Genomic DNA, 19275 nt, shown 5'->3' on the forward strand with positions numbered 1-19275 from the left:
TGATGAATCCACTTACACCATAGAGGAACGGATCGTAATGAGCACGTGGGCTCATGAACGACCCCAAACAGTAAAATAAATTAGAGATATTCAGCATGATTTCACTGTCGGATTTCGGACACCCTCCTCTCCAAATTACGGCAGGAGAAAAAACTCTTTGCAACTGGTTGCATAAAAGGTAAACCCCGATTAAGACGACCAGTAACACGACTGGAAACGTGTGTGGAGACAGCAGCATCTGTCGAACGTTCGCCCAAAAAGTCTATTCGTAAGCGGTCACAGAAATTAGGTGTTCCATTCTTGACATTAGAAAAAAATACGACCAAGTATTTGCAGTTAAAGGCATTTAAACTTTCCTTCGTAAACGAATCGAGTGACAGTAACAAGCGAAAACATCAGTAGGCTTGTGAGCGAATGCTTGATGTCTTTACAGCTAGCTCTTCCTTTTAAGGTAAGTGTGCAATATATTGCAGTGCAAAAGCCAGGCCCGTTTATTTCTGGAGTAAAGAAAGCCCACATTTTTATGCAGAACTTGAACACAATCCTCCACATCATGTCTACAACCCACTTGGTAAGTTCGTATTTCTTTGACGGCTGTGAATCACATTGCATATCTCACCATGTTACGAGATTAGTTTATTCCATATCTGCAATATCGGGGGACTGCTCAGTCGTGTATGGTTCCAGTAGGGTGGAGCACCAGCCCATTATGCTATTGCCCTTAGAGAATATCTCAAAGAGATATTACCTGATAAATGGATTGGAAGTACTTCTATCCATTTACCTGCACCTTTGGAGTGGCCATCATGAAGTCCTGATCGGTCATCTTGCGACAATGCATTATGGGAGTTCATTAAACAAAAGGAGGCTGCCACACGTTACGAGACAGTAAACGAACTTAGAGATGCTGTTCGACATGCATTTACTGCCATCACGCCAGCAAAGTTGAGGAAAATTCCACATCGTACATGAAGGAGAATCATACTCTGTTGTACATATAGATACTCTGGAATCAATAATAAAGAATAGTCACACTACCTCAAAGCTGTCCTCTGCCATGGTCCCACATGGCGACCATTTATGAATATGTGGACACGCGATAGAGAGTAATAGGACATTGTCATCACTCTGTATATCAAAAATGAACACTTTGAGGATTCCTCCATCCCTTTTACCAATGTATCTCCTTCCGCTACGCTACCAATTAAAATATCCTGACAAGTGCTGTTTATCCGTGAAAAACTTTGCAACAAAAAAATTAACTAAGTTTAATTTACACTTGTAAAATATGTTCGAAAAAGATGTAGAAACTGCATCAAATGAAAACCCGTCACAAGTAGTAAGATATATTCACATCTTGATGTTAAGGAAGTTTTTCCGAAGTGTCAGAAATAAAGAACGTATAATCACTAATAATGTCAGATAACGAAATCTGTTGTATTAATCAGTAATTTCCATTTAAAATGTTGCACTGATACTTATCCACTTCTTTTAGGTACGACTTTCAAGAAGAAAAAGAAGAGAAATGAAATATGACTAGCGATAGTGATCAGGACACAAGCTATACATTCATCTCGCAGCATAGAAACTGTTTTCCTGGTCAGTAACTCTGGTATTATTTTATTTCTTCTTCTTTCAAATTATATTTAAAAGAAGTGAGTAAAAGTCAGTCAAAGCTGTTCATGGAAATTATAAATTAATAGAACAGATTCATTCCCCTTCCTATCTTTTAACCCCCCCCCTCCCATGTGATGCACTTTATATATATAGTTAATCAACAAATTAAGAAAGTATCGATTGAACTTACTTATTTCCTGTATAAACATCAAAAATTATAGTAATTTACCATATGACGATTGGAGTTTTATTATGTACCGATAATTCGATGGCTATGCTTATCTGCTGACACCTGCGACTGGATTGGATGTATGTGAAAGTTCAGTGCTTTTGACAGGAGTAAAGTTTAGAAGAAAGTAGAATATATATATAATAAAGCAACTTTCGTCGTCGCGAATTCTGTCGAGGAATTTAAAGCGTAAAATATATAAAATAATAATAATGTATTTTGTTCTGTATAGTTGCGAAACATGTTCGCTTACTCTGAGAGAAGAACGTAGACTGAAAGTATTTGAGAACAAGGCCATGAGACGAATATTCGGACCCAAAAGGAACGAGAATGTGGAATGGCGGAAACTTCATAACGAGGAACTACACAATTTATACCGTTTACCAAACATTGTTAAGGTCATCAAATCTAGGAGGCTCAGGTGGGCAGGCCATGTAGCCAGAATGGAAGAAAGTTTGAACGCTTTCAGTTTTAACCGGAAGTCTAATCGGAAAACGACCATTACGAAGACCTAGGTGCAGATGGGAGGACAATATTACGGTGAATCTCGCAGAAATAGGAATACAAAGTAGAAACTGGATCCAGTTGGCTAAGGACAGGAGTCAATGGAGAGCTTTTGTGAATGCGGCAGCCATTAAACCTCCGGGTTTCATGGCCATAGAGTGAGTTAGTTAATAAAGCAACTCGGTTATACTGTTAAAGGTATTATGACCATGGAAGAAGATGTCAACTGAAAACTATTGAAATTATCAGCACATAAAGAACTCCAATACAAATAAGGTAAAGCACTACAGGGTGTTCAATTTATAATACAATTCGGAGTTGGCATGGATATTACTTCTGAAGCGGAAATGGTTCACATAAATTGCTTAAACCAAAATAAATCTTTGTTCACGCAGATTTTTTTAAACCAGGAAACAATTATTGAATTTAATTAGTATTCATAATGTTGCCTAATGCAACAGAAGGTGTAAGTGAAATTCTTTACAAAGCATGTAAAACGGCATGTAACATATATTTATGGACATTCTGCTTAATTTTCAGTTTAGTTAGGAGAAGTAGCTCGGCATTTATTGCAGTGAAACTGAGTTGTTCATTTCTACCAATACTCAATTGGATGAGACCTCTGTAATGGGGAACTAGGGAAATTGTTCTTTTATAAATTAAGACTATGAATTGGCAACACTAAAGATGTCCCAGTGCCTCGCCAGTGTTTCGGCGTTGCAACTGTCAGTAAACAAAGAACTAAGTAGAATAAATAACGACAAACAACGCCTCCACCGTTGTCCCTGCCTATTCCGGACCAATAGACATGCGAAACGCTCAGCAGAATAATAACGATAAGCAATGCCTTTATTATTGTCTCTATTACAACATACGGAACCAAGCACAATAAATAACGACACTGTATAAATTCCCCAGCCAGTTGACATGACCGCTCTTGCCTAAACTTAGGCTTAAGTGTCCTTCGGGATTGGCACTTTAACAACTTATCAATCCCGAAAACTACATATTCGAGAGTAATCTCGGTCATTTTATGATATTTATTTTTCACTTCTTCTCCCCATTCCCCTCTGATGCCGATAGAGACTGAATTTGAACTTTAATGTTATCGGGGAGTTTCACTATCCACTTCAGCGACCGGAAAACTACGGATTCAATAATGATATCGCTCAGTTTCCATTATCTTTATATATAAGGGTAACCAAGAAAGTTTTGTAGTTTTTTGTGGAGGTCTCTGTTCAATTGGCCCTTACACCATGAGTTGAGTGCCAATGGAGATAAGGCGAGGGTCTGTTGTTGCTCTGGATATCCAACACACTACCTGGTTGTGGCAGTTCAGTTACACCTTGAACTTGCGTACGGACAGAGTGAACATGGAACCTCCATAGAGCGTCATAAGGGCGTGTATGCTGTAAGAGTTCAAACTGGGGTCAAACGCCACTGCAGTGGAGCGGAACGTATGTCAGGCCTTTGGTGAGTGTGTCGTGACTACGTGAACAGTAGAGCGGAAGTTTAAGGAAGGTGACGAAACACTCGAAGACGTACCACGTGCTGGAAGACCAACACATGTACAAAATGAAGATCTTCAGGCAGTAATTCAGGCGAACAGTGGCCAGATATGAGGAACTGGGACTACAATTCAGTGTCAATGGATAAACTATTCGGCAGAACCTCCATCAACTTGGGAAGCACTATCAGTTGGGTCGATGGGTCCCACATGATTTGTTCCGGGTCAGAAGGCAACGCGAGCAGATACCTGTGTTTCTTTGCTGTTTCGTCTGAGGAAGGAGCCATTTCTGGACAGGGTGTTGACATATGATGACAAGTAGGTCCTATTCGAAGTTCCACGGCGCCGTCATCATTGATTAGCATCCCATGAACCGGTTCCAAAACAGCCGAAACCAGCACTGAACCGCAAGAAGGTCCTTCTGTCTGGTGGAGTGCTCGCCGCATTGTGCATCGGGAACTGCTACCAGCTGGTCAGAGCATCAATGCAACTGTGTACTGTCAGTAGTTGAGCAGTGTTAAAGAAAAACTCAAAACTCTGGATCCAGCACTTCTGAATCGCAAAGGGGTTCTCCTCTTACAGGACAACCCTAAGCCCCACGTGGTTAGGATGACCTGGAATACCATTCTACGCCTTGGATGAGAAACACTATTGCATCTGCCATACTCCCCGAACACTGCACCGTCCGATTATCATCTGTTCCATTCCTTGGACAATCACCTTAGAGGACGCCAGTTCAAATTCCTAGTAGAGATGCAAAATGCACTTGGTAGCTTCTTCGCTTCACGGCCCACCAAGTTCTACCGCAATGGACTCCATGGCAGTCCAGAACGTTGACAGAAGGTCGATGGGGACTATTTTTGATCTACCCGATACGTTTTAGGTGACATATCGATGTTCGAAGGTGCTGGGTGAAAAAGCGACAGAACTTTCTTGGTTACCTTTATATATACACCTTTGTGGATAATGGGAGCTGAACGTAAACGGCATCCATAGTGACACTATCCATCTCAGCGACCCCGAAAATTATGAATTGGACACTAATACTGATCAGTTTTAATTATTTTTATACATTCCATCCTTCCCACACCTGCTAGTAGTGCTAGGGGTCTTATACCCTCATTGAGGCTGAGCTTGGACTTACAGGTATCGGGACTGTCACCAATTAACTTTACGATACTGAAAACCAGAGTTGACAAAAACCATGGTTTGTACTGAAAAAAAAAACGGTTGTTTTGGTTTAAACCCGGCTTTTTTGGTTTAAACCACTTTTTTTTGGGGGGGGGTTAAATAATTTCCTCTATGTATTTATATCACATATGTACAGAAATAAGTTTGTTTCGCATTGGTGTTATTATGCAACAACCGGGTTATGCTGGAAGGAATCACATAAGCTTGATGCGGAATCCAAACCATTCCTCGGCATACGTCCGAGAGAAATTGTCCTCCATTTGAACTTGAAACCGGGACTAATTGGCCACAAATGCGATACGTCTGCCGACTCACTCACGAAGGACTCCCGATAAAAATACGTTGTACTGATCTTTACATACTTGTTAATATAATTGTCAAAGAGTCATTTCAGAAGGACAAAAAGATAAATAGTTGCACAAGTGAAACCATTACACAGAATTATATATGGACATTTTCAAAATACTGCAGAGTACAGAAGAACTAATTTAGTTCAAGTTAAAGAAATACAGCGTCTTAATTTGCATATCAACAAGAAAAGTGAATAAAAATACGAATTATTAGTATAATCTCTTTGAGTAATGAATGTGGAATTTAGGTCTGAATATAATAAGAATAATATACGGGAGTGAAACGTGATAACTCACAAATATGTGTTCACCAGTTTACCAAAATTTTACGAACACTTACACTTTTACGAACATCTTTCGTGTTTTGATTTAACCAGTTTCTTTTTTTGAAGAAAGAAAAAAAAAAAAACAGCTGGTTTAAACCAGCCAACCCTGCTAAAAACTGTTGACTGGACAATAATATCGGTCGTTTTCGTTTATTTTACATGTCACCCCTTTCCTCCCTAGACCTGGTACTGGGGCCTGAACTTGGACTTAAGCAGCATCAGGGGGAATGACACGATTCACCTCAGTAACCCCGAAAACTATGTATTCGACAGTAATATTGGTCATTCTCGACCATTTTTGTTACCTTCTGCTTCTCCGTCCTTGGTGTGCTATAGGGGATTTTTATCCGCACAGTATTTATTTCCAGGTTGTAAATAATACGTGTATTAGGTTTGGTTGGAATAGCTCCAGGCGCTCAAGAGTTATGCTCCAACATACACACACATATATTTATATAGATAGATAAATAGATAGATATAAGAAGTTTATACACTGAGTTTTATATTTCTAGCTTGAGAGGTTGGTGAAATACTCTATTTTTCACATGAACTATGACCTCCTGTTCGCCTTTCAGGATATGCATTTTAACCAAAAATAATATGACAAAAACCCAGATCGAGGTACGTGATAACTAGATTAAAAAAAAAGAAAAGAAAAGAAAAGAAATAAAATAAAATAAAATAAAAATAAAATAAATAAATAAAAAATCGATCAGCCATTTTCACGTGATTCAGTTAACCAACAAAATCACTTTCATTTTTATATAATAGATTTAAGAAACAAAATACTTATATCTTATATCCCTGTTGATTTTTCTTAAACACATTGTTTCAAGGGCCGTGGTGGCTCATTGGTAGAACGTTCAGCTCTGGTGTTTGGGGTCCCGGGTTCGATCCCAGCCCCCGCCAAGTGAACTTTGTGGTGGACAAATACCGTGTGCGTGGGTTTTCTCGGGGTTCTCCCGTTTCCTCCCACTTTCTTCATTCCACCATTTCATTCATTACCCATAATCACCGTCTCCTTTAGCCTAACCGGCATAATCGTGGGACGTAAAACTCAAATATCATTTTAACACTGTTTCAAGGCTATTCTGGCTTCATCTCTCATTACTTTGCATTTATTTTCTATTTATTCAGTACATTGAACACATATTGAACATTTAACCTTGTAAGTTTCTTCACGGTTTGTAAAACCTTCGCAACTTCAATCTTCATAGCTTGGTAATGTAAAACAATTTATATTGTTTTTTTTAAAGGTATGGTATTTTAAAGAAGAAAACTTCCCATCAATATGTTACGCGTTTGGCAAGTATCCAAAGAAGCAATAACGTAAAACGGCGAGAAGGGCTTTGAAACAGTTTGTTGTAAAATGAAATTTTAAAAATCTATAAGGTTGCAAAGTATGATGTCTTTCGTCTTTTAAATATGTTGTTATTGATTAGACGCCATTCCAAGCATAAAGTGAGGGCCTTCTCAAAAGTGTTTGAACAAAAAGTTTTCTGTTTTCCATCACATGTCCCAAACTCGAAACAAAACTCATGACATTCCATTTTAGACCCGTCTGAATATGTTGGTCTTGATCCTTGCCTTAACCAGAAAACTTCGTCATGTAATACACCATTCGGTACTTAGTTATCACAGTATTTAATATTTTGGTACAATTTACGTTTCTCACTTTTATAATATATGAACGGGATGTGTCTTATACATAATCTCACTTTATCCATCACATTTTTAATGTCACCTATACTGAAAACGGGAAAAAATGAAATGAAATCTAAGTTTTACGTCCCAGGTTATGGCGGCTAGGCTAAAAAAGACGGTGAAATGAAATGAAATCTTTGAGTTTTACGTCCCACGGTTATGCCGGTTAGGCTAAAGGAGACGTTGATGATGTGTAATGAATGAAATGGTGGAATGAAGAAAGTGGGAGGAAACGGGAGAACCCCGAGGAAACCCACGCACACGGTGTTTGTCCACCACAAAGTTTACTTGGCGAGGGCTGGGATCGAACCCGGGACCTCAAGCACCAGAGGTGAATGCTCTACCACTGAGCCACCGCGGCCCAAAGAAGACGGTGATAATGAGAAATGGTTGAAATGGTGGAATGAAGAAAGTAAGACGAAACGGGAGAATCCCGAAAAATACACGGTGTTTGTCCACCACAAAGTTCACTTGGTGCGAGCTAGAATCGAACCAAGAATCCCGTGAACCAGAGGTGAACGCTCTACCACTAAGCCACCGCGGCACCGTCGCAAAATGGGAGTAGAGGAGGGTATGAAAATAAGAGTTTCATATTCTCTTGAGTAATTTTGATTCTGAATCAAAAATAAGAAGTTTTCATTACTTTTTTCTTTTTTCTTTTTTTTTTTTTTTTTTTTTTTTTTGCAAGCAGATTACTTACGATTACTTTTGAGTTTAAAATAACATAACTAAAGTTGTCATTTCCTATGTGATATGTCATGTTTTTACTTGAGTGTTTGAATAATATGAGTTAAGTTAAAGGCCATACGAATTAACGGCATCATCATATACACAAAACTGTTTCCTAATTGCCCCATGACTAAAATATTTGATACAAATATGTACAAGGTACGGAACCAAGTTACCAAGCAATTAGCAAACTTTTCATCAAGATTAAATAATAGTATTTTCTATTTTACCGTTCAATTTTTACTACAATTAAATACAAATATATAGGAACATAAATATTCTTTATCCTATTACCAGTCAACGTACCTTCCATTCCGACATTTTGAAATATACAACTTGCATCCTGCAACTATGGTAGTTAGGGAGCACTTGAAACTCGAATCACTGTTAGTACAGCAAGTTTAATTGAAGAATTCCTGCTGGAATTTATTGGTAGTTCTCAAAGTGCTCCATACATAAAAACAATTTTTGTGCAATTTCTTAAGCAGGTCTTCTCGCCGGCAACCCATTTTTTTGTCCTGAAAATAAGTACGACAAAACAAAAGTATTTTAATATATAAGCGAGTTTAGAACATACATACACTTTTGAATAGGGGTGACCTACGCATTTTTCTAATTGGTATTGGTAAACCAGCTGCCCCTCCCCCACTCACAACATGTACTGAAATGTAAAATAACATTTTTGGAATACGACAAAAATTGTTGCCCCCTCCAAGAATTTCTTTATTTCTCGCTTGCTCCACTAAGAAATTAAAGCTGGTGTCATCCCTAGTAATAAGGTTCCCCAATCCTGGAAAAAAAAAAAAAAAAAAATGTCCTTCATTGATTTATAGCATTATCAGTATATGTGGTATTTACATTACGTTTAACATCACATTAATGTTGTCCAGAAGAAACGTGGCTTTACCTTGTACCTTTATTATCTTCCATTTAGTTTAGAGATTCCAACCCTATGTGGAAACCTTACTCGGCGTAAGTTTATACTGCATCACCGGACTGTTTTTCTTTCACATCTGTTAATGTCATTTAGGAGCTTACTTTTAAAAAATACAATTTTACGTAAAATATTCCGTAAATTTTGTTGTGGTTCATGCTTATCACCTACTCACTCATACTATAATTTTCCCTATTCACTGTAATATGCATCCTATAGCCTCAATAAGTAGATGACGTTGAACAAGCTTGATCCAGGAAGTATTTTACTCCAGTTTTTCTTATATGTAGTAATTAGTGAAAATTCTTTAGCCAAAACCTGACTAACTCCAAACCCTAATTCTAAAGGTCCATAATTCAAGAACCAAAAGTCAGCATCGGAAAATATTTCACATCCATGCTCAGTAAACCAAAATCTGCAACCGTGACAAGTTCGAAGGTTGGGCAAGTTCTGTAGATCACGTACGATAATTGATTTTATATACTAGCTAAAATGCTTGTTATTCGCACGGAGACAGCAGGTTTATAAAAAATATTTGAACATTCAGAAACCATTTTACCACTAATAACACCACACTGTGATTAAGTCATTTCTCTACGAAAAATCAAGAAGGAGTAGTTTATTCTTAGGGATGAGTTCTTCCCGGGCGATTTTCGCAAAAAAAAATAAAATAAATAAATAAATAAAAAATAAATAAATAAAAATAAAAAAATAATAAAATAAAATAAAATAAAATAAAAAAATAAAATAAATAAATAAATAAAAAATAAAAAAACATTCATTTTCCCCTGTATTTCATAAATAAATATGTCATTAATTACCTGAGAATGAGCCATAACTCATTTGTCTTGAAAACAAAAAGTAAGAGTAGTAGTTTACTGTTGAGGCTGAGTTTTTTTCGGACGATTTTCTCAAAAATAACTGACGTGATTTTGTTTATACCTCATAAATAAATATTTAATTAATAACATCATAATATGGCATAACGTGTTTGTTCGTTCTGAAGAAACATAAGAGGGATGGATTTTATTCGTAAGGGTGTGTAATTTCGAAGTAATTCCTTTAAAAAAAAAAAAAATATATATATATATATATATATATATAATTAAAGGTTTTACTAATAACCTGACGATATGGCATAAGTCAATTGTTCTAAATCAATCTTCTTGGGAGTGAGTTTTTTTTTTCTATTTTCATTTTCTCTAGAACCATTCAGCCAAGTTTGTTCATATTATTATTAACCTAACAATATGACACAACTCAATTGTCCTGAAGTGATACTGCGTTCACCTCTGGTGCATGGGGTTCTTGGTTCGATTCCAGCTCGCACCAACTGATCACAGTGCTGGACAAACACCGAGTGCGTGTTTTCTCAGGGTTCTCCCTCCCGTTTCCTCCCACTTTCTTCATTCCACCAATTCATTCATTTTCTCGTCATCGCCGTCTCCTTTAGCCTAGCCGGCGTAACTGTGGAACATAAATAAAACTTAATGATTTCATTTCATTTCATTTTCACTTGTCCTGAAAGAATGTACGAAGGGTAGTTTATTTTTCGGAACTTTTTTTTTTTTTTTTTTTTTTTACAATTTTCTCAAAAACGACTCGCATTTTTGTTCATATTTCAAAAATAACTATTTCATTAATTATCTGACAACACAGCATGATGATTCGTTTGTCCTGAAAAAATGTACGAGGGCATTTTATTCTTAGAGTTGAGTTATTTCCTCGAACGATTTTTTAAAAAAAAATAACGAATAGATTTTGTTCACATTTTGCAATTATTGTCAAAAAATAAAAAAAAATACTAGCAGTAGTTTATTCTTGTGGGTGAGCTTTTGGACGATTTTCTTTAAAAAAAAAAAAAAAAAAAAACTATATTTTATTTATTAGTGACTTGACTATGTCATAACTCATTTGTTCTGACAAATATAAGATAGATAGTTTATTCTTTGGTTATTTATAGTTGATAAATAAATACCCCTTTAATAATCTAACAATATGGCATAATAATTTGTCCTGGAAAACGTATGAGGGTTTTTTATTCTTGGGATGAGTTTTTTTTCGGACGCTTTTCTCACATCGACTCAGTAATTACACAGCGAATCCCCACACTGAGCAGTCTCTCAATAAAGAAATAAATTAGGATATTATAGAAATGACAGCCTTTCCCTTCGGAGCGAACTTTTCCACAATACTGAAACAAATGTCCTGTTACTTTACGTTAAATATGCCAAGTTTTATCGTGTGGAACACTATTCTTGAAGAAAAAAATATATTCATCCCCTTGAATACGTAATTATTTAAAAATCTTTCCTTACTCCTTCCTCTGTTAACAAAGAAGAAGAAAAAAGTATTCCGAACAAATTTCACGTTTCTACCTGTAGTAGTATAACCTGGGTGATGATGAACTGTTCCTTCTATTATTTTATATAATAATAATATACATAGATTGCAATCCCTACCCATTTTCTTTCCTTCTAGATTAGATATTAAAATAAAAAAAGAAAAGAAAAGAAAAAGCGGTGAAAAACGTGTCTAATTATTTTGAATGAGAAGTCTAAGCCACGAATTTCGTTTCTCTAAACTTAAAAGATTCCGATATATGGACATCTGATTATAATAAAAACAATCCCCATCCTTCTCCCCTTTTTTTCTAGGGTTAAAAATATCAAAGACGCTGAAACACCTGTCTAATTATTTTAAGGGGGCAGAGTAATAAATACTTTTTAAAAAACTAATAATTTCTCTTTTGTCGTAAGTGGAAAGAGGTAATAAAATGTAACTTACTACAATAACAGATAATATTATTCTACACCCGAAAATACGAATCGAAAGAGTTTTCAGTTTTGCCATCCATAGAAATTACAGTGTGACCAGAATTTGAATTACTCAAAAATCTAGGTAAAGGCAGAGACTAGAAAAATGAACTCAACGGTAATTAATGACTTATCATGCTGTCTATGTTCCTTGTTTACTACTTCTTAAATAATGTTTCTATTTATTTTGTAATACTTACATAAATTATTACAAAATAAATAAGTTATTACAAAATAAATAGAAATATTATTTAAAAAATAGTAAACAAGAAATATAGATAGCATGATAAGTCATTAATTATCGTTGAGTTCATTTTTCTAGTCTCTGCCTTTACCTAGATTTTTGAGTAATTCAAATTCTGGTCACACTGTAATTTCTGTGGATTGCAACACTGAAAATTCTTCCGATTCGTATTTTCGGGTGTAGAATAACATTATCTATCATTGTGGTAAGTTACATTTTATTACCTCTTTCCACTTACGAGAAACGGGTAAAAGAAAAAAATATTAGTTTTCAAAAACATTTAGTAGTCTGCCGCCTTAAGTGAGAAATCGAAATACCAACTTCTAACCTACAAAATTTCAGAATTATGCACTCTTTATCATACGATGTGTGGCAATTAAATAACGAGACTGCTGTCATAAATGTGATGTATTGCAAAGAAAGTTACAATTGACTGTTATCCCCTTCAATATACTCCCCTCCCCTATCTATACACCGCTGCATATGTGCGTTCCATTGTTCAAAGCAATGCTGTAGATCACCAGATGTCATCCTGTTCAACAACTCTGCCGTTTTTCGTTTCACCTCTTCCACATACTTAAAATCTTTTTCCCTTCAATGCACTTTTCACTTTTGGGAATAGATAAAAGTCACAAGGAGCCAAGTCTGGGGAATGCGGATGACGGTCGAGTACAGGAATGCGCTTGGCTACTAAAATCTGCTTCACAGAAAGGGCATTATGGGCAGGCGCATTGTCTTGGTGGAGGATCCATGCATCGATCTTCCACAAATCCTGTCTCTTCTTCCTTATTCTTTCCCTCAGCTTGATTAGGACTTCTTTGTAGTAGGTCTGATTCACCGTTTGACCTGAGGCACCCATTCAGTCATGATGATACCCCTGATATCGAAAAAAAAATTATGAGCATTGCCTTCACTTTTGACTTGCTCATTCGTGGTTTTTTTTCATTCTTGGCGATGTGGGAGTCTTCCAGTGCATGGATTGACGCTTAGTCTCGGGGTCATACTGGAAAATCCATGTTTCATCACATGGGTTTCTCGGGATTCTCCCGCTTCCTCCCACTTTCTTCATTCCACCATTTTATTCATTTCTTATAATCACCGTCTCCTTTAGCCTAACCGGTATAGACGTGGGACGTAAAACTTAAAGATTTCATTTCATTTCCTTATTACAACTCAATGAGGATGTGGGCCAGTATTCTTCAATCCTTGTTAAATTCCTCGGTGCAAACTAACTTTCGGAGGATCTTACCGATTTGCGAATAAATATTCCGTCCGGACATAACATACAAACTTGTGTAAAATCACGAACCAACCTGTGCTACGTGACCACTAAAAGCACGAATACTATCTAACCGACTCTAGCTAGGGCGAAGATGATGGGACAATGTGTTCGTTGGAAGCACCAGGCGTATAAGTGGGGAAGGGTATACGCGTAAAGGAAGATGTCATCATAAAACATTAGGTCAGGTTAGAGTCGGTTAATTGCTTTCATAATATGTTCAATGAAATTACCTTCAGAACATCACTCCGATATTCATATTTAAATATGTAACTTTCTCCATCTTATTTTGAAGGACTTCCTATATTTACCACATTTTCTGCTCAATCTAAATAGAACAACGTGTAGCAGAAGAGGTCCAGCTATTTCTTTCTAAAAAATGTTACAATTTCGGTAGTTTCTGTTTACATTAGGTTGATTTCGGTTAGGTTAGGATAGATTATGTTTGATTATATTAGTGTCCAACATAATTTTCGAAAAAAAAAATATATATAGAATTTCGCGTATTTCTATCATTAGGTTAGTTCAGGTTAATGTAAGTTAGTTTAGTTTGGGTTAGATTTGACAAGATTATCTTAGGTCTAAGTACTTGCATCCTCCATTTCACTCGTAAATTTTGTGCTTTCTACGTACTTCTCGACCCCTTCTGCTAAACATTTACCAATTTAAATAATCTGTGCCTCTCTACGAAACGTAATTACTCCTTTCCTCACCACCATACGATGTTATAAAACTGAGAAGTCACATTCGCCACATGGAACTGCCATCTTTCAATTCAGGGAACTAATTGTCTCATTACACCCTAAAGTCTAATGTCAGCATGACTCCACTTTATAAAGAGCCTACAAGACGCAGCTTTTAACATGTCAGAATAACAAATGAATTTCAGAAAAAGTAACCGACTTACCATTCCTTTCCTGTAATGGACGGGACTCTGTATTTATTTGCAAATCGTGAAATTGTAACATTTCAACGCGTTAGCTGTTGTATTGCCGGACCAACTTTAGGAAATTTAGTGGGTCAATTGGAGAATTTATTTAAGTTTGTGAGGAAGAATGAATGAAAGTCACGTAAGGGGAATAGTAAAAGTTAAGCAAGTGGTTGTATTTGATGTTGTAAGCGGCATTCTATATGGAGGGGACGGACAATTTCGCGCAGAGGAACACTTATTTTACTATACGGATCCATAGAGTGAAATGTATAGAAAAATGTAAAGTGTTTAATTTGCCCATTTCATGTTGAGAACAGAACCCAACTAACCCCAGCTGGGATTCTAATCCATTTCTACTACTACTATTACTACTTATACAACGGATGCGTATAGTAAAACTACACGCCTAATAATGTAACCTAACGTAACTTAATGTATTCCAACCAAATATAACCGAATGCAGTATATTTTGGTACTCTTTCGATTTTCAAATTGGTCCGGCGATACAGCAGTAATGCCTTTTCAATGATTATTTCTGATAGTCCCCTTGCTCTTTATCTATGTTAACTGCGGTTTCGCAAAACACTATATACAAAATTTGTGAATTATAATTCTTCCACAATTATCTCGCGTAGCTAGTGAAAAAACGAATGAATGATGCAAGTACTTGGACGTAACATAACGTAACCTAACGTTAGTAGAAATAAGCGAAATTCTGTCATTTCTTTTGGAAAATTATGCTGGACCCCTACACTTATATAACCTAAACTAACCTAATGTGAACAGAAATTACCAAAATTGAACATTAAAAAAAGAACTGGACCCCCTTTGCATAAGGCCACAAATTTTATGTTAAATTTCTTTTATCCTGGGTTATTAGTATTCTGCACCACTTGAGTTTCAATTGTTGGCTAATGTTTGGCAGAAGGGGTCCAAAAATTATTTCTAAAAAATGTTATGTTCATATTAGGGTAGTTTAGGTTAGTTTACATTATGTTAATATAGGAATCCAGCATAATTTTCCAAAAAAAAAAAAAAAAAAAATAGAATTTCGCTTGTGTTAGATTAGATTAGGTTAGTGTTGGTATGTTTGGTTACGTTATGTCAGGGCTAAGTACTTGCATCATCCATTTCTCCTGTAAATTTTGTTTTTTATGTGCTTCTGGACCCCTTGTTCTAAACATAACCTCAATTGTTTTTTGCACTGGGGTGTTTCTATGTTCAGTACACACCTTGCACAATCATATGATATGAAAATATTACAAGCTTACTTGAACAGAATGCTCCCAAAAATGTATTATTTTAAATTTATTCTAACCGTGAACTTTCTGCACTATATAAACTAAACCTTTTCCGACGTAAACAATAAACTTCATTTTCCTTTACTTCACAGATTACTCACTAAAGAAAACTAAGCACCATAAAATTTCTTAATAGTACAATAGGTCAAGGTCTACCACCATGACAAGTTTCATGTACATCGGATGAGTTCGGTTGAACTCGTGTAATATATAGACACTTTTCATTGATTTTTTAAGGAATAACCAAATTAAGGACCACAATCTGCAATAAATATAAATTCAAACCACTAATTGATTACAGAAAGGTTTGGTATAGCCATTCTATTAAAACTTTCTGTAACAGTTTGCGTCAACGCAACGCAAACCTTGCGTTTTAGTTTGTGATAATCGGTGTAAAAGCTAACTGTCCTTATGCTTAGTCTTCTTAAGCGTTATTAGTATCATACTAAAGAGTTGGACTAACATAAGTTTCCTGCAGTAGTCAGGCTTTTAGTATGACGTTAATCATACGTCAAAATGATCCCTCATAAGGCGGATTGTAACTTTATGCATTTTTTGCTTTGTGTTGCTGTTCGGAGAATTTTTACGAAGGCTGGTACGGAATGACCACAAAACTGACCTACTTTTACTACCACTAAGTTTGTCATAAATTGATTTTTTTGTAGCAGACAAGAGCAAATATAATTAATCTTCGTCTTGCGTGTAATATACGAGGAAGCGATCGATTTGGTATATCAATTACCAAACGAGAATTTGATTTGGTATATGAATCAATTTGCGTGTTAAAGACTGTTGATCATCGAGATCAAGAAATACTCTTAATGAATTAGAGCAAAGAAACACATCCAAAGGAAAGCCTACTGCTAGTGAAAAACAAAATTTGACTTTTCGATGTGAATCCAGCTGTTCAGGAACTTAAGGTCGTGTCTAACGTTTTGAGCTGAGATCATCAGTTCCTATATAATAACATGGTGAACTTCTTTCCAAAATATGAAAACTATTTGTCGTATGCAGTAAAAACTTTCTCCAGATGTTAACCTATCCCAATACTACATGTTCACTTTTTTTATTTTTAAACTAGCTCTTATAGTCCATTAATATTATTTTTTTACAAGGAAATCTGACAACGCTGTAAACAATATTCAGGCATTGCAGAAACAGCAGGGTTTGATTTCCTACACGTGGAGGTGAAGAAATAAACACGCACTGCTGATACATTCACAGTTGCCCCCTCACTTTTTTGAAATAACCCATTAATGTATATAATTTCATTTGGAAATTTAGTTTTTGTATATATTACTGGTTCATAGAAAAAAATGACGCCATATAATATTTGCCGTTGCGTGAGTACGTATGGGTTGTCTTCCGTGGAGTTAACAAAGCTAGAGAAATTGCGTTTCAATTGCAATTCAAAGCAATTAATATTGCAATTGCATATTTCTTTAAATGTCGTAGCATATGCTTGTAGTATTTACTATCTTTCATTTTCTAACAGTATAACACACGTTTAATAGCATACGGGAACTTTCTAATATAAATAAAATAAAGAATTTGTTTGTGTGGTTGTCTGTCTGTGTGCGGCCTGGGGACCAGACGAGTGGACCGAGAGCTACCAAATTTTCGTCAGAGGTATTTTGGTACAGGCCCCAGACCAAGACGAAGCATTTTTTCAAAATTCTAACCAGGGGGTCTCAGGGGGAGCGTTTACCGTAACATGTAAAAGTAGTAGAAAATGACATTTCTTCTTTCGTCGTTCAGTATGTTTACATAGATATTTATCTGGCCCACGCGAAGAATGGATATTTCAGCTGGTTAAAAATATGAGCTGTTTATTAATCCCCAGTTTCAACATAACTTTTACAAAACAAACCGCATTATTCATTAGTATGATTAATATTAGGCCTATTCTTTCTCTTTATTTGTTTTGCAAACTTGTTATTAAATAATCTGATTACACAATTTTCCAGACAGGATTTTAAGACGTTCATGAGCAAGGAATCAAATCTTTTCTTACATTTTCGTTGTTTAAGGGTACAAAGAGCTAGTACCTATTTGCGTTGCTCTTGTCGATTTGCTTAAAATATGAAATACGATATACGGTACTTTAACTGAAAAAAATAGTATCCTATTAGTTATACAACCTTTCGTCAAGCAAAGTGTTAGAAGCAACCAGGGAAACTAACACTGATATGCAAATATTCAGATCATGTCTTTCCCCCCCCCCCACTTTTAACGTCCAATCGCCGCCACTGTTCACACCATTGTTCCTCACTGATCTTCAGAAGGTTGTTAGGGGAGGGAAACGAATTACGAAATGAGAAAAGATCGTTCATCTAATAATGTGGAGAATGGATATCTTCAAAGTTATGTTAGTTGACAATCTGATTATATGATTCGGAAAACCAAAGGGTTGCGGGAGGCAAGACTGGCCGCTGTCAGAAACGAGACAACGTTATCTGCCTACACATCTTTTTACTTGTATTTTATAACAAGACTTGTCAAACAGGGTGAACTTTCTCTATTTTAATTTTTCAACCATTTTTGATTCTAAATCTTGATTTTTTGCGAGGTGAAAAAAGGAGATACAACAGAAGGAACACAAAATTATTGTAAAAACATTATCATCAATATTTTGTATTCCAAAATAAGAAATGTTACTTTAAAAAATAAAACTTATAACTTTAAAAGAAATATCCGGGAAGTGAAAGAACAAATCATAACATTTTAGGCGTGTGCGTAACAGTAATATACAAAATAAATAAATACATACATAAATAAATATTACAATACTTTAGAGGATCTAGATCATTTGTACCAGATATTGGTATTCCAAAGGTAAACAAATTAAATATTTTTACTAACGTTACGTTACTTCTTAGGAATCTACAATTGCGTCACTTTTGAACAAAGAGACATTTATTCTTGTTTTCCTTACGTAGTACATAACACTTCATAATTTTAGTGGAAAATACCTGGTAATGTGTATCACTTCTACTCTCCTTATTTATATAAAGAACCAATTACCGGTTGGTCGCAAACTGGAATTATTATTTTCCGCTGAGGAATCTTATCAAACTCTAAATCAAATTTGGCCGACACATGAAAAGTAATGGCCTTGTCGCAGAGAAATGATTACAAATTGCACGGAATCGATAAAAATATATCTACGGAAAGCTATATTGGTCCATATATCCACATTCGTGCATACTTCTATTTTGTAGTTGACCATCCAATACAATAGATTTGTTGATGATTTGGGAATGAAACATCGCAACCAAAATCTCACAACCCACAATCTCGCCTTTCGAAAATCTCGCTTACTAAAATGTCACATAAAGAAAATCTTGCCTAACGAAATCTAGCCTAGCCAGATCCTCGCAGGATAAAACTTAGCCATCTAAAATCTCGCGGGACCAAACTTTGCAGTAGCTATTTCTTCTGTATAAAATGTTTAAAATGTATATTTAAAATCTTCACTGTACACTTGCAAAATAATAATAATTATTATAAATAAATTACAAGGCAGAACATAAATGATTTTATTAATTTTTAAAAGAGGAAAAGATAGATAAGTAGTTAGTTCCTGGCTTATTAACACTTGCGTCGAAAATAG

General features: G+C 35.7%; 1 protein-coding gene across 4 annotated transcripts in view; it reads right to left on the reverse strand.

Annotated features, from left to right (window-relative positions):
- LOC145664807 (uncharacterized) overlaps nucleotides 1-15899 on the reverse strand; it is a 30597-nt gene extending 14698 nt beyond the window's left edge. Inside the window, exons 1-2 of one of the 4 annotated variants that reach the window (XM_081731774.1) lie at nucleotides 15764-15899; nucleotides 8464-8675 (exon numbers count right to left, since the gene is read on the reverse strand). In XM_081731774.1, coding sequence (XP_081587900.1) covers nucleotides 8464-8470 — 7 coding nt within the window. In that variant the 5' untranslated portion in view covers nucleotides 8471-8675; nucleotides 15764-15899. Of the gene's footprint in view, nucleotides 1-8463; nucleotides 8676-15593 lie in introns of all 4 variants that reach the window. The other 3 variants (XM_081731772.1, XM_081731771.1, XM_081731773.1) reach the window with 3 other exon arrangements.
- Nucleotides 15900-19275: the final 3376 nt, after the last annotated feature.

This window comes from Thermobia domestica, chromosome 11 (genome assembly GCF_964235325.1).
Source record: "Thermobia domestica chromosome 11, izTheDome1.hap1.1, whole genome shotgun sequence".
NCBI classification, from domain to species: Eukaryota; Metazoa; Arthropoda; class Insecta; order Zygentoma; family Lepismatidae; genus Thermobia; species Thermobia domestica.